Genomic DNA, 20,652 nt, shown 5'->3' on the forward strand with positions numbered 1-20,652 from the left:
AAAACTTTAATAACAAGGTATATTTATTTAAAAAAAGAACCCTTTCGGGCTACATCACATAACGTTTTCGGAATAATAATTCCATCATCAGTGCCATTACTAGGTGTACATGAGTGAAGCCACCAAAATCCAAAATATATGAGTAAAAACCCTTTAAAATGTTGTTAAATTTGTTATATATTACATTTTTGTTGATAATTGTAATGTTATAGTTTAAACAGATTTACGTCATGGCAACGTAAAACTCCCCACTGGAGTTGCTGGCCCTGAGCCGTCTCAATATGGACCTAGGTAGCTCAGTAAAACTACCAACTGTGGTTGCTTGTCCTGAGACGATATCTCAATATGGACCTTAGGTAGCAACTGAGCTACCTAAGGTACATATGGAGACGTCGTCTCAGGCTATTACTCCCAGTTGGGAGTTTAACGTTGCCATGAAGTAAATCTGTTTAAAACTTTAACATCATATAAAATTGTCGGCACAATGTAATATAACAAATTTAACAACATTTAAAGGGTTTTTACCCATATATAATGGGCTGGATTCACTCATGTATACCTAGTAACAGCACTGATGATGGAATTGCCATTCCGAAAACATTCTGTGATGGAACCATAATGGGTTGTTTTTTAAATAAAGATTCCTTTTTATAGAGGAATTTTTAAATAAAAAATTTTTGATTTATGGTATACAGTCGACTACAGGAAATCCATTTTCCTTGTAGATTATAATATTTATTATATAAACATATTTTGTAAGACGATAACGAAATTGTTATAAGGATTGGTAGTTAACTTTGATTTCTGAATCAGCGTTATTAAATCACCGGTATTAAATTTCCCGTCCCATTACTACCATGTAGGCACTTTAATAAAGAATAAACACGAAATATCTCCCTTTTAACTAATAAAATCATAGAAAATGGTGTTAGTGTATATTAATTTAGAGAAGAGTGCACAATTGTATCTCATGTGGCGAAAAAAAAATAAAACTACAATACTAATCTCATTAATTCATGACACAACATATTGCAATAGGAAAACCAAAAATAATAATCTTTTTTGTTAACAAAAAAAGCCGTAAACTACATGCAAAACATATTAAAAGTTTCTTTGGCAGATATCTCGTAGCTGGACCCATGCTGTTTTCTTTCGAGTATTGCATATATCTGTTGTGAATACATATTTCAGCAGTGTTACAAGAATAGTGCGAATACTGCCTAAACATCTAAATTTACTAAAATATTAAATATAAAAAAGTCGTGTAGAAACAGTGAAGTTTTGAAATTAGCAAGTTGGTCGAAAAATGAATCTGAGCCGAGAACATTTTTTTTAATTTTCGGAGAGGATTATCCCAACAGCATGTTTCGCTGAAATGGTTTCTGTGTTTGGGAATGAAGCATCACACGAATTTCAACGTGGTCGCTAGAGTCTCAGCGACGAATCCAGGCCAGGTCCACCCAAAATAACAGCCATGGCAAAACATTGATTCGGTTTGTCAGCTAATTAAAGATGACCGCCGTGTAACATACCGGGAGATAGAGGCATCTTTGGGCATTTCAAAAACCTCTATCCAAAAGATCCTACATGAAGAACTGGGTGTTACGATGTTCGTTTTGCGTTGGATCCCTCATTTGCTCACAGAAGAGCAAAAAGCGGTTCGCGTCAATTGGTGTCGAAAACCATTGAAACGGTTCAGCAAAAGAAGCTCAAAAAACGTTTGTAGCATTGTTAGTGGCGATGAATCTTGGATTTACTCCTACGAACCGGAAAATAAACGCCAATCCGCTGTGTGGGTGTTTTAAGATGAGGAAAACCCAACAAAAGTGATCCATTCTCGAAGTGTGCCAAAGAAAATGTTCGCAACTTTTGTGTCAAAATCTAATCATGTGGCAACAATTGCTTTAGAAGATCGAAAAACGGTTAATTCTGATTGCTATATAACCGTTTCTTTACGAGAAATTATCTACCGTACAGCCCCAACCTATCTCCCAACCCTCACGTTCCCAAAAATCAAGAATTTAATGCGTGGGCAGCACTTCCAGCAGTAGCCAGAAGAAGCCATCGATGCCTTTAAAACAACTATTTTTGCAGGTGGCAGCTGAAGACTGGAATAACTGTTTTACCAATTGGTTTGAACGTATGCAAAAGTGTATGGATCTTGGTGGGACATTTTGAAAAGCAATAAAGTATTTTAAGTCTATATATTTTTATCTTTATGGCTATATGCAAAACTAAAACGGCAGCTCTCGTATTTGGTTTGTTGATAGCATGTGCATTAAAATAAGGCCTCTCCAGTTAAAGGCTAAGGTATCCAAGCTTCGTTATAGAATTTTACGAATATTTTCGAATTATTGATTAAATCTTTAAATAATTATGGATAAATTGTAATTAACAAGTGCTATGGCATGTAATTCAAATTTTAAATTAGCAGAGCCATTCAAGATTTTGGCTTTGTACTGTTCTTTTTCTTTAGTTGGTTAGACTTTTAATACTCGATTTTGATTTATGGGAGTAGTTAGATCATTTTGAAATCTTCAAATTTTGACCTTTCTCCTTATTAGAATTTTTTGTTTCCGTAGGCAATAGTTCTTGAAATATTATTGTTTTAGCCGGAATTGGTGGAATTCTACTATTTGTGGAAGAAAACTCCCGGTGCGAATAATAACCGGCCTCACCGGCGGCGTAGACAAGGGTCTTTAAGAAGGATCAGGAACACACGTAACAGTAGAGGAGGTAATACATCATCTAATTCAGGTAAGTTTGAATTTGTGGTTAGTGGTGGCCTAAAAGATTGAATTTTTTCAATCACTATCACTTTTTTTACCGCACCAAGACCAACAACCACAAGGTATATGTTGAGATTTTATCTGTAGATGTCTCTAGTGTCGATGTTTAATTTCTTTAAATTTCTTATTTAAAAACAGTAATTTTAGATATCCAAAGTAACAAGTCACATTTTTTTTCACTGTTCGATGTTACTTCAGTTGGAAATATTGTGTAATAAATGATGCATATAAATACTAGTAATTATAGTCAGTCACGCATTGTTAATATCTTACTATGAACAAAGTAATATTCATATACTCCGAATATGTACTTCGTGAATATTTTAAATTAATCATAAATAATTTCCCTTATATCTATTGCTTGAGAAAATAAATTAAAGTCAACTTCACAAACATGTCTCCCGCTCTGCTTTCTTCTTCCTCTCATATTTCTTCGAGGAACATGACACTCGGCGAGTCTTTCTAATAGTGATGATTATCTCTGCCTTGAAACAAGAACCATCTTTAACCCATAATATCTTTATTTACCTTTCAGTTTTATTGTATTTTTTGTCAAAAAACATACTACTTACTTCTTCCATTTGCTGCTTCATTTTGCTCTAGCTGAAATCAGAAGTATTTCTGACAGATTATTATATATTGAATTGCCGTATAAATTTGTATACGCATCTGCTGTAGCTTTTGGTACAGCTAAATCCGTTTCCTGTTTAGAATACATATAATTTGAAGATTTTTCTCAATCATGTTTTCTTGTTACTCTTTGTATAGTTTATTCATAACTTTAGTCCAAAACACTGTCGCGACTATAGACGTTAAGTCTTATGAGTCAGATCTTAAAGTTATTCCTACGTATCATTTACTGTAGAATAAGGAGTAAGTGTGAAGAAGATCAAGATGAAACGCAGTTTGGTTGTGCAGACGGGTTATGAATTATTGTGCATTGAGTGTTTTGCTACAGAAATGTTAAGATCAAATGTGCTGTAGGCACTGTTGCTCAATTTATGTTGGGATACATGCTTTGCACATTTGGAATATGGTGAAAAAATTTATAATATATATCATCATCACCATCATTTTCATACCATATTCTACCAATTATGGTGTAGCCTCCTTACATATTCAATATTCATTCTTCATATCTGCCCACGATTGTCTTAAATTCGCTTTTCTGAGCTAATCTACCAATCCATCGTCCGGAAAATGTCTGATATAGTCGTAAATAACGCCGAACATTTATACAAAAATGGACTGGAGTTCCGTCTTGCTGAAACAATATCTCGTTAAAATTGGCTCCAAACTTATTTTTCATGGCAGGTACAATTTCATTTCTAAGTAGCATTTCGCTTGTTAACTTTCCTTTAGAAATGCTACATATGGCAGCTCACAATATGTTATAAAGCAAGCGTGTATTAATTTATATTTATAAGATACATTGCACAGACTGGCATACATACTTTTAAAAAATATATTTATTTGTAATTTCTTTTGACGACGTATCTTTAAAGATCCACTATTAAATAAAGAGTAAATGTAGTTTTAATATGTCTTGATCTTCTTTTCATACTTCATATTATTGTATCCATGACTAAATAAATAATGCTTTATTTGTCTCTCTGTCAAAACTTTTGTGACAACCCTCGTAATATGATAAAATAGGTGGTCAATTTTATTTTCAAAACAGTGATTTCTCCCTTTAATATGTTCGAACAAGCAACTCTTAATTTAGTATTTTGAGTTAAAAATATTCAGGTTTGATAATTAAAACTCCAATGATTAATAAGTAAAGATATTTTTTAGACACTAGAGATGTATTTTGAGTTGGTATTTTATGGGTGATATTGTTGATAGTAGTTTTGTTTATCAAGGGTAGATGATGCATGATTGTTTGATTTCTGTTAATTTTATTGTACCAGTATTGTATATTATTTCTCTCATTGTATATGAGCTTTACTTTAGAAATATAAATACGGATTACGATACTGTATGAAATATCTGTAGTAATTTATTTTTTGTTTATTGTTGAACATAGTTTTTGCGCGTCAAAAAATAATGCGGTATCCGTGTTACCAGTCTAATATCTAATTTTATGTCAATATATTTTTTTACATTCTCCTTTTATCCTTAAGTCACTCAGTACATTTCCTGGATGTGTTAATCACAAAGTAGAATACAGGCTATGCAAAGTCTACAGAAAACCAACCTACAACAGATATTTAAATTATCACTCAAACCACAACAGAAATATCAAAAAGTGAATCATTCTAACAAAGATCTTAACAAAGACTTACTCTCCATTAACGTTTAAAAACAAGGAATTTCACAAGAAAAACTAAACGAAACCGATCCAGAAATACAAGAAAGGATTTTAAGATATCAATGACATAATATGTATAGGGCTTATCAGAAAAATTAAAAAGGATAGTAAATAAATACACAAACATCACAACGACATTCAAAACAACCAACACACTGAGATCTAAAACCAAACCAAACAACACATAGGAGAGATCAAAAACAGAGATTTTAACAGATCCCACATATGCAAACATGACTGGGATAATGAGCACAATGTACCATGGAAAAATGCATCAATAGTCATGAAAGAAACAGACAACAAAAAGAGAAAAATTAAAGAAGCGGCTCAATTATCTTACTAAATGAAGAAAAATGTGTAGTAATTAACCGAATTTAGCAGGCTCTGACAGACAATAAATATATGTCTCTATGACAAGGAGCAAATGAAGAAAGTATACAGGAGACAACCTAAGGGGTTTTGCAGAGTGGTGTATTAAGAAGCGGGTTGTGCATAACTGACTTTAATTCTATGATCTTGGGTCTTAGGGGACATTTCAATGGATGCACGAATGAATCTTGCTTTCGTCAGCAGGTCTGTCCGTTTCACGACAGGGGAAGTTTTACCCTTCTGTATATTGAGAAAAGAGTTTATGTGGTTCCAGGTTATATTGGAATAAAGTTTTAAAATCGATTTTTAGTTTATGAAGCGGCGTATGAAGTTCAGGCCTATTAAGACTATAACCAAAGATCCATGAATACCATATGAGTATTGGTTTCTTTATTTCTATATTTTTAAATCAGCTACCTCATAAAAAGTGCATCTGTGGTTGATCTGTCTTACATAACTCTAAACTGAGTTTCGGATAGTTCAGTTTTTCACAAATCCGTCGATCATTTATTCTCTCATACTTTTATGGTATGAATAAGTAGTTTTATGGTCGTGTAGTGTGTGTATTGTTGAACATCTCCTTTGTTTTTCCAAATACGGGCTATTATATTAATGGAGCAGAAACGATCACATATGCCAACAAGATTGATGGTACAGTACTGCGAAAAACTGTTACAGGATACTGACGTAACCGAGAATTATCATCCGAACTATAGTCAGATAGAAATGGAACCTGCAATTCTTAGAGCGGAAGTGGAGAAGGCTGTACAGAACAAAAAAAATAATAAGTCACTTGATGATTCCGTCGTCGAGATAAAGCAATTGGAGAAATAGGCTATGTGACATGGTTTGGCAAAATGGTCAGTGGCCAAAGGAATGGTTTGAGTCAATATACATACCATTGCAATAATAAAAAGTCGTTGCATCGCACCAACTTTTCAATTATAAAACAACTAAACATATGGTTAAAATTAGTGGCAAACGATTACTAGGAAAGTCTCCCACACGCTGGGTGGATCAAGCCACAGGAATTATCGGTCATGGTTTACATGAAGCTACCCCAACTGCTCAAGATAGAGAAGGATGGGGAATCACGATACCAGCGATCTGGACAGGATGTCACTATACTCCTTCGAGAGTCGACAGATAGAAGATGAAGATGATTAATATACTGCTTCTCCATTTGGCTTACGTTTGGCACGTTTCCATATTTCTAATAAACAAACCTGTTTGCCAACTTGTTCCTATCTCTCCTAAAGTTGTCCACATTTCCATTTCCAGGGATATCATCTGAGTTCAACAGCTTTACCTTTTTGTTATTTTTTGAAGTGCTTCAGCAACTTCCTCGTTTGTTGTTGTGGGGACCATTTTTGTTACTTTCGCCATTATAGGAAGTCACACTCATTGGTTTTTTTAATCTTGTTTCTCCTGCAATGGGAATCATTCACATCACATTTTATTTTGATTTAACATATGATTTCTAAAAAATAACAATAAAATTCAAATTATAGGTGTAAGGTGTAGGCCTTGCGACGTTTCGGCAAGGTCGCACTTGCCATTTTCAAGTCAGGTAGTCACGCTTCTTGCTAGTGCTAAAACCATAATAATTATTCAACGTGGAGTCAAACCCGGAAAACCACAGAAACCATATATAGCTCTCGCGGAAATTTCAAGTGTAACATATATATATATATATATATATATATATATATATATATATATATATATATATATATATATGTATATATATATATATATATATATATATATATATATATATATATGTATATATATATAAAATAAAGTTTTATTTTGAGGTTGCAGTCATTAATAGGGCAGGAAAGTGAAACTCTTTGTTCTTTATCAAGCTTTCGCAAAATTTATTTGCTTCTTCAGGATATGAACATGAGGTTAATCCATTAAATTTTCAAATTTACAAAACATTAAAACTTAACTTATTAAAATTATATAGGTATTATTGATAAAGAACAAAGAGTTTCACTTTCCTGCCCTATTAATGACTGCAACCTCAAAATAAAACTTTATTTTATATAACGTGTCAGTCAATAATACTACTACTACAACTACTTTATATATATATATATATATATATATATATATATATATATATATATATATATATATATATATGTACAAAGACTCCGATAAAAAGTGACCCGAAATGTGGAAAAAAACTCCGGGATCTTGGCCATTAGCGGACAGCGCTGCTTTGCATAATGGAAGGTTTGCATGAAACGGTGCGGAAGGAGAGTATATTGAAGAGGAAAAATGAAAAATTATAAAAGCTCGTTCAATAAAGATGTTGTACCAACAGTCTCTTAACTTAATTGCCAGATCTCGTATGTTCAGCCGTTCCCTCTGCATTTTCACAAAATCGGCATGTGTCTCTGTTCACTGTGCCAGTTCATCTAGATGATATTTGACTGATCAGTACTTCTTACGAACACATGTTCTCATTGAACATGAGTTCAGTTTTTCGAAATTCTTAAGACTAATTTTGCGTAACGCAAAGGAGGCGTTTATAACCTTTTTGGTGGGGAAAATTAGTTCTTCTTTTTGCAAGGCTATCATCAATATCCTTACCAGCATATCCTTTATGCTCTGGCAGCAGTAACAAGTTTATCTTGCGTCTCCAGTTGTTATAAGCTTTGCTTGAAGTTTCAAGCTGTTATGGACTCACAAGCCTAATAATTTCTGGATATTAAGAAAATGGTTTAAAGAAAACGAATTTGTGTTTGTTCTAAAATAAAAGTATCCTGTCCGGATAAATTCTATCACAAAAGTTTAAAAAAAAGTTGTTTCTCGTTTTTTACTTTCGTCATCGAACAAAAATATCTATAACATTTTTTACTGCAGTACACAGTAAGTCTTACAATTACAAATATAAATTCTTATTTAAAAAACAATCATATCAAAATGCTAAAACTAAGTTTCTAGTTAGAAAGAAGTGAGCTTATTTAGCGAATATGTGAGAAATATATATTATATTTGGTGCCACAAACGCGACCTACTTTAGACGAGGAATAAGTATTTTAAAACAGTATTTTGATTTTAATCAATAACACAAGCATGTATTATCGATTTAGTAGGGCCTCATTTATATTTTTGATCAAATTTAATGTCTTAGGCCACCACAAACATACAGCAAGAAATTTGGATATTACAAATTTTCAATATTCTCAGATTTTTGAAAAGCTGTGTGTTTTCTTAGTGTAGATCAGTATTACTTAGTTAAATTAGAGTTGAATACTAACAGAACTAACGGTTTATATTTTTGTTGTAAAGAACTATCATTGTCTAAGACTTGACTTGAAAAAGGAATTTTTATATTTTTAGATTTTCTTCATATAATCTGTAATACTGTAACGCCAATCTTATATAACAGTCCTGTCTAGTGACGGCTCTAGAGTATAAATTGTAGTGAATATATAATCTGATGAAAATCTCCAGTTTTCCCAATCCAATTTTTCGCAATTTTAGAAAGCTTTGAGCCGTCATACCTCCGAATACTTAAATTTCTGGTTGTAGTTTCTAATAGAGTCAAAGGGTGTTTTGACGTATGGTTACTTATGGAATTTGTTCATCATTTCGACAGTATATATGATTAACTCTAGCTTCAGCCTTGTGAGCACTTCGGTTACTTCGTGAGCTGTATCAGGTACATACGGGGACTGTTACTATAGGCCAGGCCAAGCTGTAAAGAAAAACACGTGCATTAATTAGTGAATTTTTGAAACCAGTGCGGCCTTATGAAGGGCAATGCTTAGAGTAACCTCCAAGTGTTATAATTTTTTATGGCACTTTTAAAGTGGAAAACACTGTATTTTTTATTATTTTTATTCTATCAAATCAATATTTTAAAGTAAAATAAGTACAATATAATGAAATTATATAAAACAGCTCTAATTTGAGCCATACTGCATTTTAAATAGTTTATACAAAATTAACGATTGAGGGTCAAAAAATGTCAATTTTTTTGCCATTTTTTATTTTTGGAATAACTTTAGTAAAATTTTTAATTTCTGCATAAAAATATAATCGACAAAGAAGAGAATCTGTTTATAATTATATCTCTATCTTAAAAAAAGTCTGGCTTCGCAAAATTTATAAACATTTAAGAATTTTTAAAACAATTAAACGTGTCTCGAAAACGAGTTGACCGATCGGATCTTGAGAAGTCTCATTTGATTTGTAATTAAAAGAGCTACAATGTAATGATTTTTGCATAGAAAGAAATAATTTTTACAAAAGTTATTTTAAAAACTAAAAATAGCGAAAAATTACATTTTTGAACCTTAGCTTAAATTAAAGCTTTAGTATTTACTTTCATAATATTGTACTCATTTTACCTTAAAATGTTGATTTAATGTGATAAAAATAATTATAAAAAAACACTGTTTTGCACTTTAAAAGTGTCATAAAAAATTATAACTTAATGCTTAAATTAAGCATTAAGCTCAAAATCATTAATTTTCGTCTTTATAAATATTTATTTCCACAAAAAATAGTAAATGTATGTCTCTTAATGCGTTTGTTCCATGAAAAACGAAACTACTAAACAGCTCTCAGTCTCCGGCGGCTCCAACACCATCAACCAAGGTAGCGGTTGGAACAGGTTTGGAGTAGAGGGTGCTAAGAATCCCCGAAAAAAATCATGTTACTATAAAGAGCGACAAATGCATATTACTTCTTACAATATTAGAGCTCTTATCAGACCAGAAGATGATGGAACTGGAAGATGAGCTGAAAAGAATAAAACAGGTCATGCAAGATATAATTTTAAGGTAATCCAGACATACGCTCCCACGACTACCACTATTATGAAGAAATTGAAGAATTTTAGGATTTGAAAGAGAACATATAAACAGCTTTAAATGCCACACCAGCATCTTACACAATAATTATGGGCGACTTTAATGCAAAAATGGGGTTTAAACAAGTTGATGCAGAAGTAGCAATGGGTAAGTATGGATATGGCGAAAGAAATGAACGAGGGCAACGATTACTGAACTAAAACCAGGAAAATTTATCCATGATGAACTCTTTTTTAGAGCCTCAGCGTAAATGGACATGGATCAGCCCAGATCGTAGTGTCAAAAATGATATAGATTATATCATAACAATCAGAAAAGAAATAATCAAAGTCATCGAAGTACTCAATAAATTTTTAATAGGAAGCGACCACAGATTAATCCGAGCTAAGATGTGATTAAATGTCAAATTGGAAAGAATGAAGATGATCCTAAAAACACAAAAAAAGAAATGGATTCCAACAGAAAATAACGACCTGTATGAAAATACACTAACCAGACATATACAAGACGAAATAAAAGATGTAGATCAAGCAAATGATGGCATAAACAAGGCATTAAAAGAAACGGAAAGGGTGTGCTGCCAGACCGTTCTGACCCATAAAGAAAAATATAAACCAAAATACCAAAGAGCTGGGTAAAAGAAAACAGCTGACGGAAAAATACGACTTCAACTACACAGCAATAAAAAATTAAATAAAGATATCCACCAGTCAATCCGAAAAGACGTAAGAGAAAACAATACAAGAGAAATAACTAAAATAATTCAAGAAAACAAAAGTTTTGAGGCGAAATGCGAAGAATATAGGCAACAAAAATATGTACAAAATAAGAAACAAAGATGAAAACATTATTACAGATAGAACCAAAACCTTGAGATTGCCAAATTCTTTTATCGCGAAATGTATGAGAGCACCAACGAAAAGCAAAATCACAAACCGGGAATCAGAATTAATGCCAAAATATTTCCATACGAAATCAAAACAGCACTTTTAGATATGAAAAATAACAAATCCCCCGGCTATGACGGAGTAGTGATCGAGGCGATCAAACTAGGTGAAAATATAATTATCCAGGCTTTTGCCAAGCTTTTCACTAAATGCATTTACCAAGGAAAAACTCCTCAATGGAACAATGCAGTCATTGTTTTATTACACAAGCTGGGAGACGTAACAGATCTAAAAAACTACCGTCCCATTAGTTTGCTCTTACACATATATAAACTTTTAACAAAAATTATCAAAAAAAGACTGGACGCTTAGTTAGACTTCTATCAACCTAGAGGACAAGCTGGATTTAGATCGGGATACAGCAGTAACGACCACTTACTAGTGATAAAGAACCTCATAGAGAAGTCTGCAGAATACAACAAACCGTTGAACTACGAGAAAGCATTCGATGCCATAAGTCATCAGAAAATATTTAAAGCATTATCAGAATGCCGAATAGACCATCGCTACACTAACATAATCAAATATATCTACCAAAATGCCACAGCTAGCGTAAGACTATCTGAACAAGAAACAAATAAATTCTGTATACAGCGAGGAGTACAGCAAGGAGATACCGTCTCACCAAAGCTATCCACGACGCTTTTAGAACATACTTGTAAGAAGGCACATCTGAACGAGCATGGTATCAACATAAATGGAGAGAAGTTCAGTCATTTGAGATTTGCAGATGACTTCGTACTTATAGCCGATCGTATGGATGATACAATAATAATGTTTAGAAAATTATATCACGCTTCCTTGGAGGTCGAACTAAAGATTAATATGAACAAGAGGCAAATAATAACTAATCTGGTGTAAAATCAAAATATTGCTGTTAATGGAAGGGATATTGTGCAGACTACATTGTATAAGTACTTAAGACATGAAATTCTGTTGGTCGCATAGGATTAGCCTGGGCAGCGTTTGGTAAATTAAACTATGTATTTAAATCGGACCCCATTAGCATCAAAAGGAAAATCTTTGACCAATGTGTATTCCCTATACTCACTTATGTGGTGGAAACATTGACACTCACAAAAAAGGGAGTGAATAAGATTCGCGTGCCTCAGAGGGCTGTGGAGCGCCAGATGTTGTTGTCTTTGTGAGAGACCGAATCCCAAACGAAGAAATACGTCGTAAAAAAAACAACAGACGTCATCGAAAAATCGCGTCGCTAAAATGGAATTTGACAGCACACGTCGCCAGATTATCAGACAACTTATGAACAAAACGTATTGTCTGGTGGAGACCAAGACAATAAGCACTACGGAGCAGAGAACCAGATGGACTAACGGCCTGAAGCGTGTTAGCAATAGCTAGATGCAAACCGCACAAGACAACAGATAGAAAGAGTTGAGGGAGATCTATGTCCAGCAGAGGACGCATACAGGTTCTTAATGATGATGATTGCGTGGTCTAACCTATCCTCGGTTTCCTTTTCTATTACTTGCATTACGCACATGCCTATTGTTGATCTTTCGGCCCTAAAACCCCCGCTCTTCTGTTTCTTTATATTCTTATTCGTAATACTGTTAAGTTAATTCGTCTAAGAACATATGAAGAATGTGGACTCACAATAGACTTAGAGAAATACATATATCTGGCAGAGGAGCAAAACACAATCGAAGACCTGATTCTGAAAAATGGCGGATAAAGGGAATAAATAGGGGGTGTTACGCAAAGGACGGAAATAGTCACGAATAAATAAACTTCAGAATAAACAAAGATATAAACATTACTAGGTGCCTATACTCTATTCCCTGAAACAATAAAATCATAAAAACAACAAAAAAACGAATATACAAGAAATAGGAAAGAATTAAAGGCTACTGAGATGAATTTTATGAGAAGTTGTAGATTAACAAGGATGGATAGAATCAGCAATGCACAGATAAAATGAAAAATGTAGCAAAACAGAAGTACAAAAGAATCAATTAACATAGTTTGGTCAAGCAAACAGAATGAAGGCATCCAGGACGAAGCCTGGAGGCGAGACGATGTAGACGAAACTATGAAATAAATACAATTAAACTGGAATGGAAACTAGGGGCAGGAAAACAACGCCAGTTGTAAAGAACATATTAAAAATATATGTGAATATTAAAAAAATGCTATATAACATGTACATAATATTTTATATAGTTGTATTGCTCTAATAGTTGCCCATCTATTTATGTATAATCTTACTCATCTTCTGGGATGTCAAGATTAGATTTTCTTTCTTTAGTTATTTCTTCTTGTACTGTGTCTTCTGGTTCTACTGTTTTCCTTGTTGAGAATATTATATTAGTTTTGAGGAAGTACTGAGCACTCCCTTAGTCCTCTAAGTAATGTTCTAGCATCGCGTATTATTAACCAGAATTGTGTCTTCGCTAAAGTCGTGAGGATTTGAGTGTGTTGCGTTTGTGTATAATTCGTGTGCTTCATTGTGTTGGTAGAGTGCATTTATTTTTCACGCGTCCACCTTAAAACAATTAAATTGTTAAAGGTGTGGGTTGCCTCTCTAACAGTATTCTGGTTGTTCTAAAGATCCGTAACCCTCATGTACCAGAAGCCAGTATTCCTGACTAAACAAATCAATTGTATTTAATCTAAGTTCTGCTTTACTTTACTTTACTGATAATCTTCAATATATCTCCAATTATGTCACTTAAAAGGAACACTTGAACGTCTAGTGCATTAATATTTTCCACAATCTTTATAAACAATTCTAGATCAATTTTTATTATGTAAAGTGTATACTTTATTCCGTAATGTGACTATTTATGCCGAATGTCTTTCAACAATGATAGTTATTTACAGTCAGAATGCTTTAGTATTACATTTGCTGAATTTCTAGGACGAAACGTTCCTCCAGAGGCAGAAAACAATAGACCTTCACCTCAACCCGGAAAAGAACCTGGTGAAACCAGTTCTGTAACGGAAGATGATAATGATAGCGAAGATGATAGCGACAGTCGGGACGCACAGTATAGATGTTCGCATTGCTTTACAACAAGTAAGTTAAAAACATTTAGCAGCGTAGGTTTGTTCACACAGTCAATCAGGTATTTATTAAGTACAGTAAAACATCGATATAACGGACTAGTTGGGGGGACGGGGTGTCCGTTAAAGCCGAAAGTCCGTTATATAAAAATATGTTTAAAATAAATCGAAAAAACTTTTTTTTTTTTACTTATTTAGTATTTATTTATTTGTACGTATTTAGATGTAAATAAAAAATTGAAAATACAAACAAAGTTCTATTTAATTGAATTCGGACATTCGTCGTGAAGTGACGTTGCTGTTGATATCGACGCGCTTGCTGTCGGTAATCCAGTTTTGAAAAGGAATCCAGGTTTCATTTGCACTTTCGATGTTTGTTGTTTTTTTTTTTGATCAACTCTCTAAAATTACGAAAATGCGTAGAACACAGTTGCAGTTCTTTATCTGATGAATAATCAATAACTGTTATTAGATCGTCGAGATGCGATCTTACCTCTGATAACTTCATTTTTAGTAGTCTTGTTTTGTCACCTTCTTCGGTATCATCACTTCTATTCTTATTTTTTAGGTTCATAACTTCATCTGCTATTTCACTTTCAGTCATGGTGTTATACCTTCCTCAGCTATATGATGTTCTCCGGCATTATTATGTATTGTCCTACAGAAATCAGTAACTTCTAACCCTTCTAAATCTGTGTATGCATCTAGGCCATCAAACAAATCCTTCCAACCATGTTTCATTGTTTGCTCTTTCACCTCCTCCCATGCTGCAGCAAAATTAAAAACTGTTGACTTTAAATTGTAATTTGCAAGGTACGCTGCCCTCTTGGATTATTTCCATCGATCAATACAACTATTACATCCTCTAAAAACTTTCTGCGATATATTCGTTTGGTTGCCAAAATTATTCCCTGATCCATTTGTTGAATAAGCAATGTTGTATGTTTTGACAAAAACATACAGCTAAAGTTGCTAGGTTTACGAGATTTGCCAACCATTACAGGAGTCAATATATGCGATCCATCGGCGTTAGCACAAAGCTGAGATCCTCTTCTTGCTGATTTTTCTTCCAGAATTAGATTTTTCATATTTGGAGGCTTGTGTGCTTTCAGGCAAAGTACGCCATAACAAACCAGTTTCGTCAGTACATATTGTAAATCTGAGATTCTAATAGCATTTCGTTACTTATAATGTTCTATTAATTTTTAACTAAAAGGTTCTATTTCTTCTTTTGGGGCAGTTGAAGCTTTGTCGTAAATTCTTTTATTCATGATTCCGTGCTTTTTGCGAAAGCGCTAGAGCCATCCATCACTTGCTCTGAATGGTATGTCCATATGATTTGCTAATTTAATTGCATCAGATTTCAATTCGATTACCCGGACTGGGACCCCTCTAGAAAGTTGTTGGACCCCCGTACCATTTTCAGATTGCTTCTTCCAGTGAAGTTTTACGATCCAATTTCATTAGTTTTCTGAGATTGCTGTTCTCTCCTACATCACACATGAATGCAAATTTATTTATTTTGTTTTTATCTTTTTTTTATGTCCGAAACAGTTTGCTTTTTTATGCCATATTGATCACATATATGAGACACCATATTGACTATGGTGATACATATTATGAATCCATATTACATCATCATTGCACCTAAAAAGTATATAACCACTTAATTAAAAAGAAATTTTGACCAAGGTTAATACAAAATGTGGTTAATACTTACTAGGTGGGTATACGTGTATTGAGCCACTAAATATGTGGGTAAAAACCCGTTAAAAGTTTTTTGTAATTTAGTTTACATTATATGGTGGTAAATATTGTGATGTTAAAGTTACCAGTGGATTTGGTAACATGGCGACGTATGACTTACCAACGTACTTGGTAACGTACGACGTTACCAAATCCACGGGTAACTTTAACATCACAATATTTACCACCATATAATGTAAACTAAATTAAAAAAAAAACAACTTTTAACGGGTTTTTACCCACATATTATTTAGTGGCTCAATCCGTGTATACCCACCTAGTAAGTATTAACCACATTTTGTATTAACCTTGGTCAAAATTTAAATTTCATGTTCTTTTTAATTAAGTGGTTGTATACTTTTTAGGTGCACTGATGATGGAATATGGATTCTGAAAACGTTTTGTGATATAGCCCGATTGGGTTTTTTAAATTATATACCTTTTATAAAGGATTTTTAATAAAAAATTTTGTTATATATGGTATACAGCCAACTACAGGAACTTAGATTTCATGTGGATATTAAAATTTTGATTATCTGAATCCACTAATAAAACCAGTCTGTTTGCGAGGTTGATGAAATTTACTAATATTTATCTAAGTTACTGTCCAGGCGTTTGGTTGTGATTTTAGTACATAGTTTAAAAATGTGGGAAAGAATAGAATCTTCTCTTTAGTTGATAAATATTATTTATTTAGATTTAGACATATTCTTTGCCTATAGATACATGCATAACAGTACAGTTAACTGTCTCTTGTAGTTTAAAAATACATGTAGTTTAAAAATAATTACAATTAAAACTACTTTTCTAAAAAAAATGCAACGAATTATAATTTCAAAATAGATATTCTTCTTCTTTTTATGTAGCCATGACTCTGTTCTATGTCTGTTCTTCAATGTGCTTCCAGTTAGTTGTCGTTCCATCGTTTTCGTGTCTTCCTACTGATCGTTTTTCTATTGGGGAACCGTCTCTTGCCGTCTTTACTTTCAAAGTAGATATTAAAAAATATAATTATATTGGTCTAATTACAATTACATAAATAATGGAATACGACATAGAAAAAACTACCAAGTATGACAGACTTCCATTACATATCCTAAACTTTAAGACAGCCTACAATACTGTTGACAGACCCCAATGATATTCGGTGATGATGAATTCAACTTAGTAATTAGCTGAAAAAATTATGAGAGACTCGGGAATAAACTTAAATTCGACTAAATAAGTTCAAATTCTATCTCAAATACGAAAAAAAAATTGTAATGTTTCGAGCAGTCTCACAAGACAAATTTTTACATATATGTATAATCCAGGAACAGAAAAGTAATTTATGAAAACGGAGAAGTCTGTTTAATACTAATAAATTAATAAAACAAGTGAGCTAATAAAAGTTTATTGTTATAATGGTTAATGTTATAATTTATACCTTTAGGTTATTATAAAAGAATGGAAAATAAAAAGTATTTTTGATATGTGTAAAAATTTAATTCCTAGCTGAGCGCTTTCGGCTTACAAAGCTATCCTCAGAACTAGGCTACAATACAACACTAATATAAGTAAAAGGTTTACAATTTCTAACTTACGTCAAGTTTTAAAAAGCACCACTACTCAAGAGAGATCCCATTTTTTTTAAGTTCACAATTTTTGCTGTTTTTATAAAAGTTACAAAAACCTCTTTGCAAAAACAGATAAAAAAGGAACATTGAACTCTACAAAAACGTTAAAAAATTTGTTTATGGTATTGTGAATCAAGCCTCGCAAAAACATCTTCCGCGAAACTTATTTGTTTCCTGGCATCGGCGAATTTATGTATTCCCCTTATAGACATAGACTGGGCCAGGCTTCAAAGTAACGAAATAACATTTACGGAATTAAAAAAATTATTTCCTAAAATATTTGGGTGCCTCATGTCCTTTTACCACAAGAATACGTAAAATTTTAAAATTCACCATTTATTTTTAGTTTTACATTTTTTTATTTTTAAATCTTAAACCACTATATTTTTAGATTCCAAGGATTGGCAGCCTGGAGGCAAAGATCGGCAACTTCTGTGTTACGATTGTAGGGCTCACTACAAAAAGACAAATGAACTACCTCCAGTCACAGCTCCAGCAGCTGGAGGAAATAATCCGTCAGCAGGTATATTGATAATATATATATATATATATATATATATATATATATATATATATATATATATATATATATATATATATATATACAGTGTGACCCATTTAGATTGGAAACACCTCTATAAAATTTGAAGTTGTTAACCGATTTTAACCAAATTTATTTTTAATGTCATGTAATAAAAGGTCTATTGCGGGACAAAATATGAAATATTTAGTTAAATTTTCAGGGCATTCTACGATACTTTTTCTTCGCCGAAAATGGAGAATTTGTATTAGGGATTATTTTATAAAAAAAATTTGTACGCCACTGGATTTAGAGTAGCTTCAAATAGCTATGACAAAAATTTCATTAAGATATATTTATTAATAACAAACTTATGACAACTTAAAATTTTAAAACTCACTAAGAAAAAAAACACTCTGTATTAACGTTTAAAAAACACTCTGTATTAACAGAAACATGGAAACATAATTTTAGTTTAAATCCTAGTTGCCTCTACCAATCCACCATCTAATTGGATACATTTGTCGTAGCGTTTATGAATATTCCTAATTACATTTCGTAGTTGTTGGGGAGTAATTAATGCACATGCCTGTCGAATTCTTGCACGAAGTTCGTTTACGTCTCTTGCACGGGTTTGGTAAACTTTTTGTTTGATAACTCCCCAGAGAAAGAAGTCTAAAATTGTGAGATCTAAAGATCTGGGTGGCCAATCTATCAACGGACTACCCCAGCCTATCCAAAGGTTCGGAACATATTCATTTAGCCATTGCTTCACGGTTCTGGCGTAATGAACTTAATTCCATATAACTGGATATACAAATTTAATCGTTCATTAATTGGGAGCTCATGAATAGCATCCCACAAGTCGCGGTGTTTAAAAATTCTAAAAAGTTCTGTGAGTTCAAGTTTTCTTCAAAAAAGAAAGGACCAATAACTCGCTCGCTTCAGTATACCACACCAGACATTGATTTTTTGAGAATACTGGCTTTTACAGTTTATTACCCAATCGGGATTATCTGCTGTCCAATAGCGACAATTCTGTGATGATACTACTTCATTTGTAGTGAAAGTGGCTTCGTCGGTAAACAACACGTTTTAAGACATCGCCGAATACTCTCTCGAGGCACATTCAAATATAAACTGGCATTAGGGTTATTTCTGAAATGATCTAAAATGATTTGATCATTTCCTCTTCTTCTTTGTAACGGGTTATTTTTTAAAATTAGTTTTGATACTGCAAACTGCAGGACGATCCACATGTCTGTCATTAAATATTGTACAAACTTCCCTGGCACTTCTACAGTTATCTCCCAAAAGACGTATAATTTCAATTTTTTCTCTCAAACTTAATCTTGAAACCATAATACAAAATATTATTAAAATAATTTGAAGTAAATATTGTTGCAGATATTATGCATAAATTTATGATAGCACTGAAATTTGTATGCACAAATAATGTCAAACAGTAATATCGTTGTCATGGCAACTGAGATTTAAGTTGTAGCATGTAAAGTTAATAATAATGTAAGTGCGTTAAATTTTTATGCTATTCTAAACATTTCTTTGTCTAATAGTAGTTTATTATTAAAATTATTTGAAAAATAATTAGTTTTATGGTTATCTGTTGATACAGGGTGTTATTTTTTGACTCGTAGCTTAATGAGTTTTAAAATTTTAAGTTGTCGTAACTTCGTTATTAATAAATATATTTTAATGAAATTTTTGTCATAGCTACTTGAAGCCACTCTAAATCCAGTGGCGTAGAAATGTTTTTAATAAAAAAATCGCTAATACAAATTCTTCATTTTCGACGAAGAAAAAGTATCGTAGACTGCCCTAAAAATTTAACTAAATATTTCATATTTTGTCCCGCAATAGACCATTTATTACATGACATTAAAAAAAAATTTGGTTAAAATCGGTTAACAACTTCAAATTTTATAGAGGTGTTTCCAATCTAAATGGGTCACACTGTATATATATATATATATATATAATTTCATATTTTATTGTAATGCTTAATCATAATTAAAATTGCAGAAAGCCCAGATGCAAGTCCTCAACGTATGCGCACAAGAAATAAGGCAAAAGAGCAAACTAGTAATCGTGCTAGGCCAAAAAGAGGTGGCACTGAAACACCAGAACCTAAAACACCTATTAAAAACAATCCCAACTCGGAAAAAACAACTCCCACTCAACCCGGCACTCCAGGTAAAAAGAAAAAGTCTGATAAGCCTGAAACGCCAAATAAGAATAAAGATATTAGAAAGAGAACTCAAGATGGTAAATCAGAAGACAATGAAATGGATGAAAGGGAACTTGGTTTGCTGAAAAAGAAACGAGACAGAGCTGAAAGTCCTTGTAGTCTTACAACGGATTCAGAAACTGTCAATGATGATGTAGAGAATCCGGATAATGAAACTGAAAATGTGGAGGTGACAACACCAGATACTCCTATGAGTGCTGTAGTCAATGTACCTGTGTCTTCT

At 32.8% G+C, this 20,652-nt stretch overlaps 1 protein-coding gene across 11 annotated transcripts in view; it reads left to right on the forward strand.

Annotated features, from left to right (window-relative positions):
* The window catches only part of Gug (arginine-glutamic acid dipeptide repeats grunge), a 135,314-nt gene that overhangs the window by 76,204 nt on the left and 38,458 nt on the right, over positions 1–20,652 (forward strand). For 10 of the 11 annotated variants that reach the window (XM_072523476.1, XM_072523481.1, XM_072523478.1 and 7 more), the window contains 4 exons: positions 2,613–2,757; positions 14,136–14,294; positions 18,035–18,166; positions 20,204–20,652. In XM_072523476.1, coding sequence (XP_072379577.1) covers positions 2,613–2,757; positions 14,136–14,294; positions 18,035–18,166; positions 20,204–20,652 — 885 coding nt within the window. The remainder of the gene's footprint in view (positions 1–2,612; positions 2,758–14,135; positions 14,295–18,034; positions 18,167–20,203) is intronic. The other variant, XM_072523483.1, reaches the window with a different exon arrangement.

Source organism: Diabrotica undecimpunctata, chromosome 2, assembly GCF_040954645.1.
Source record: "Diabrotica undecimpunctata isolate CICGRU chromosome 2, icDiaUnde3, whole genome shotgun sequence".
NCBI classification, from domain to species: Eukaryota; Metazoa; Arthropoda; class Insecta; order Coleoptera; family Chrysomelidae; genus Diabrotica; species Diabrotica undecimpunctata.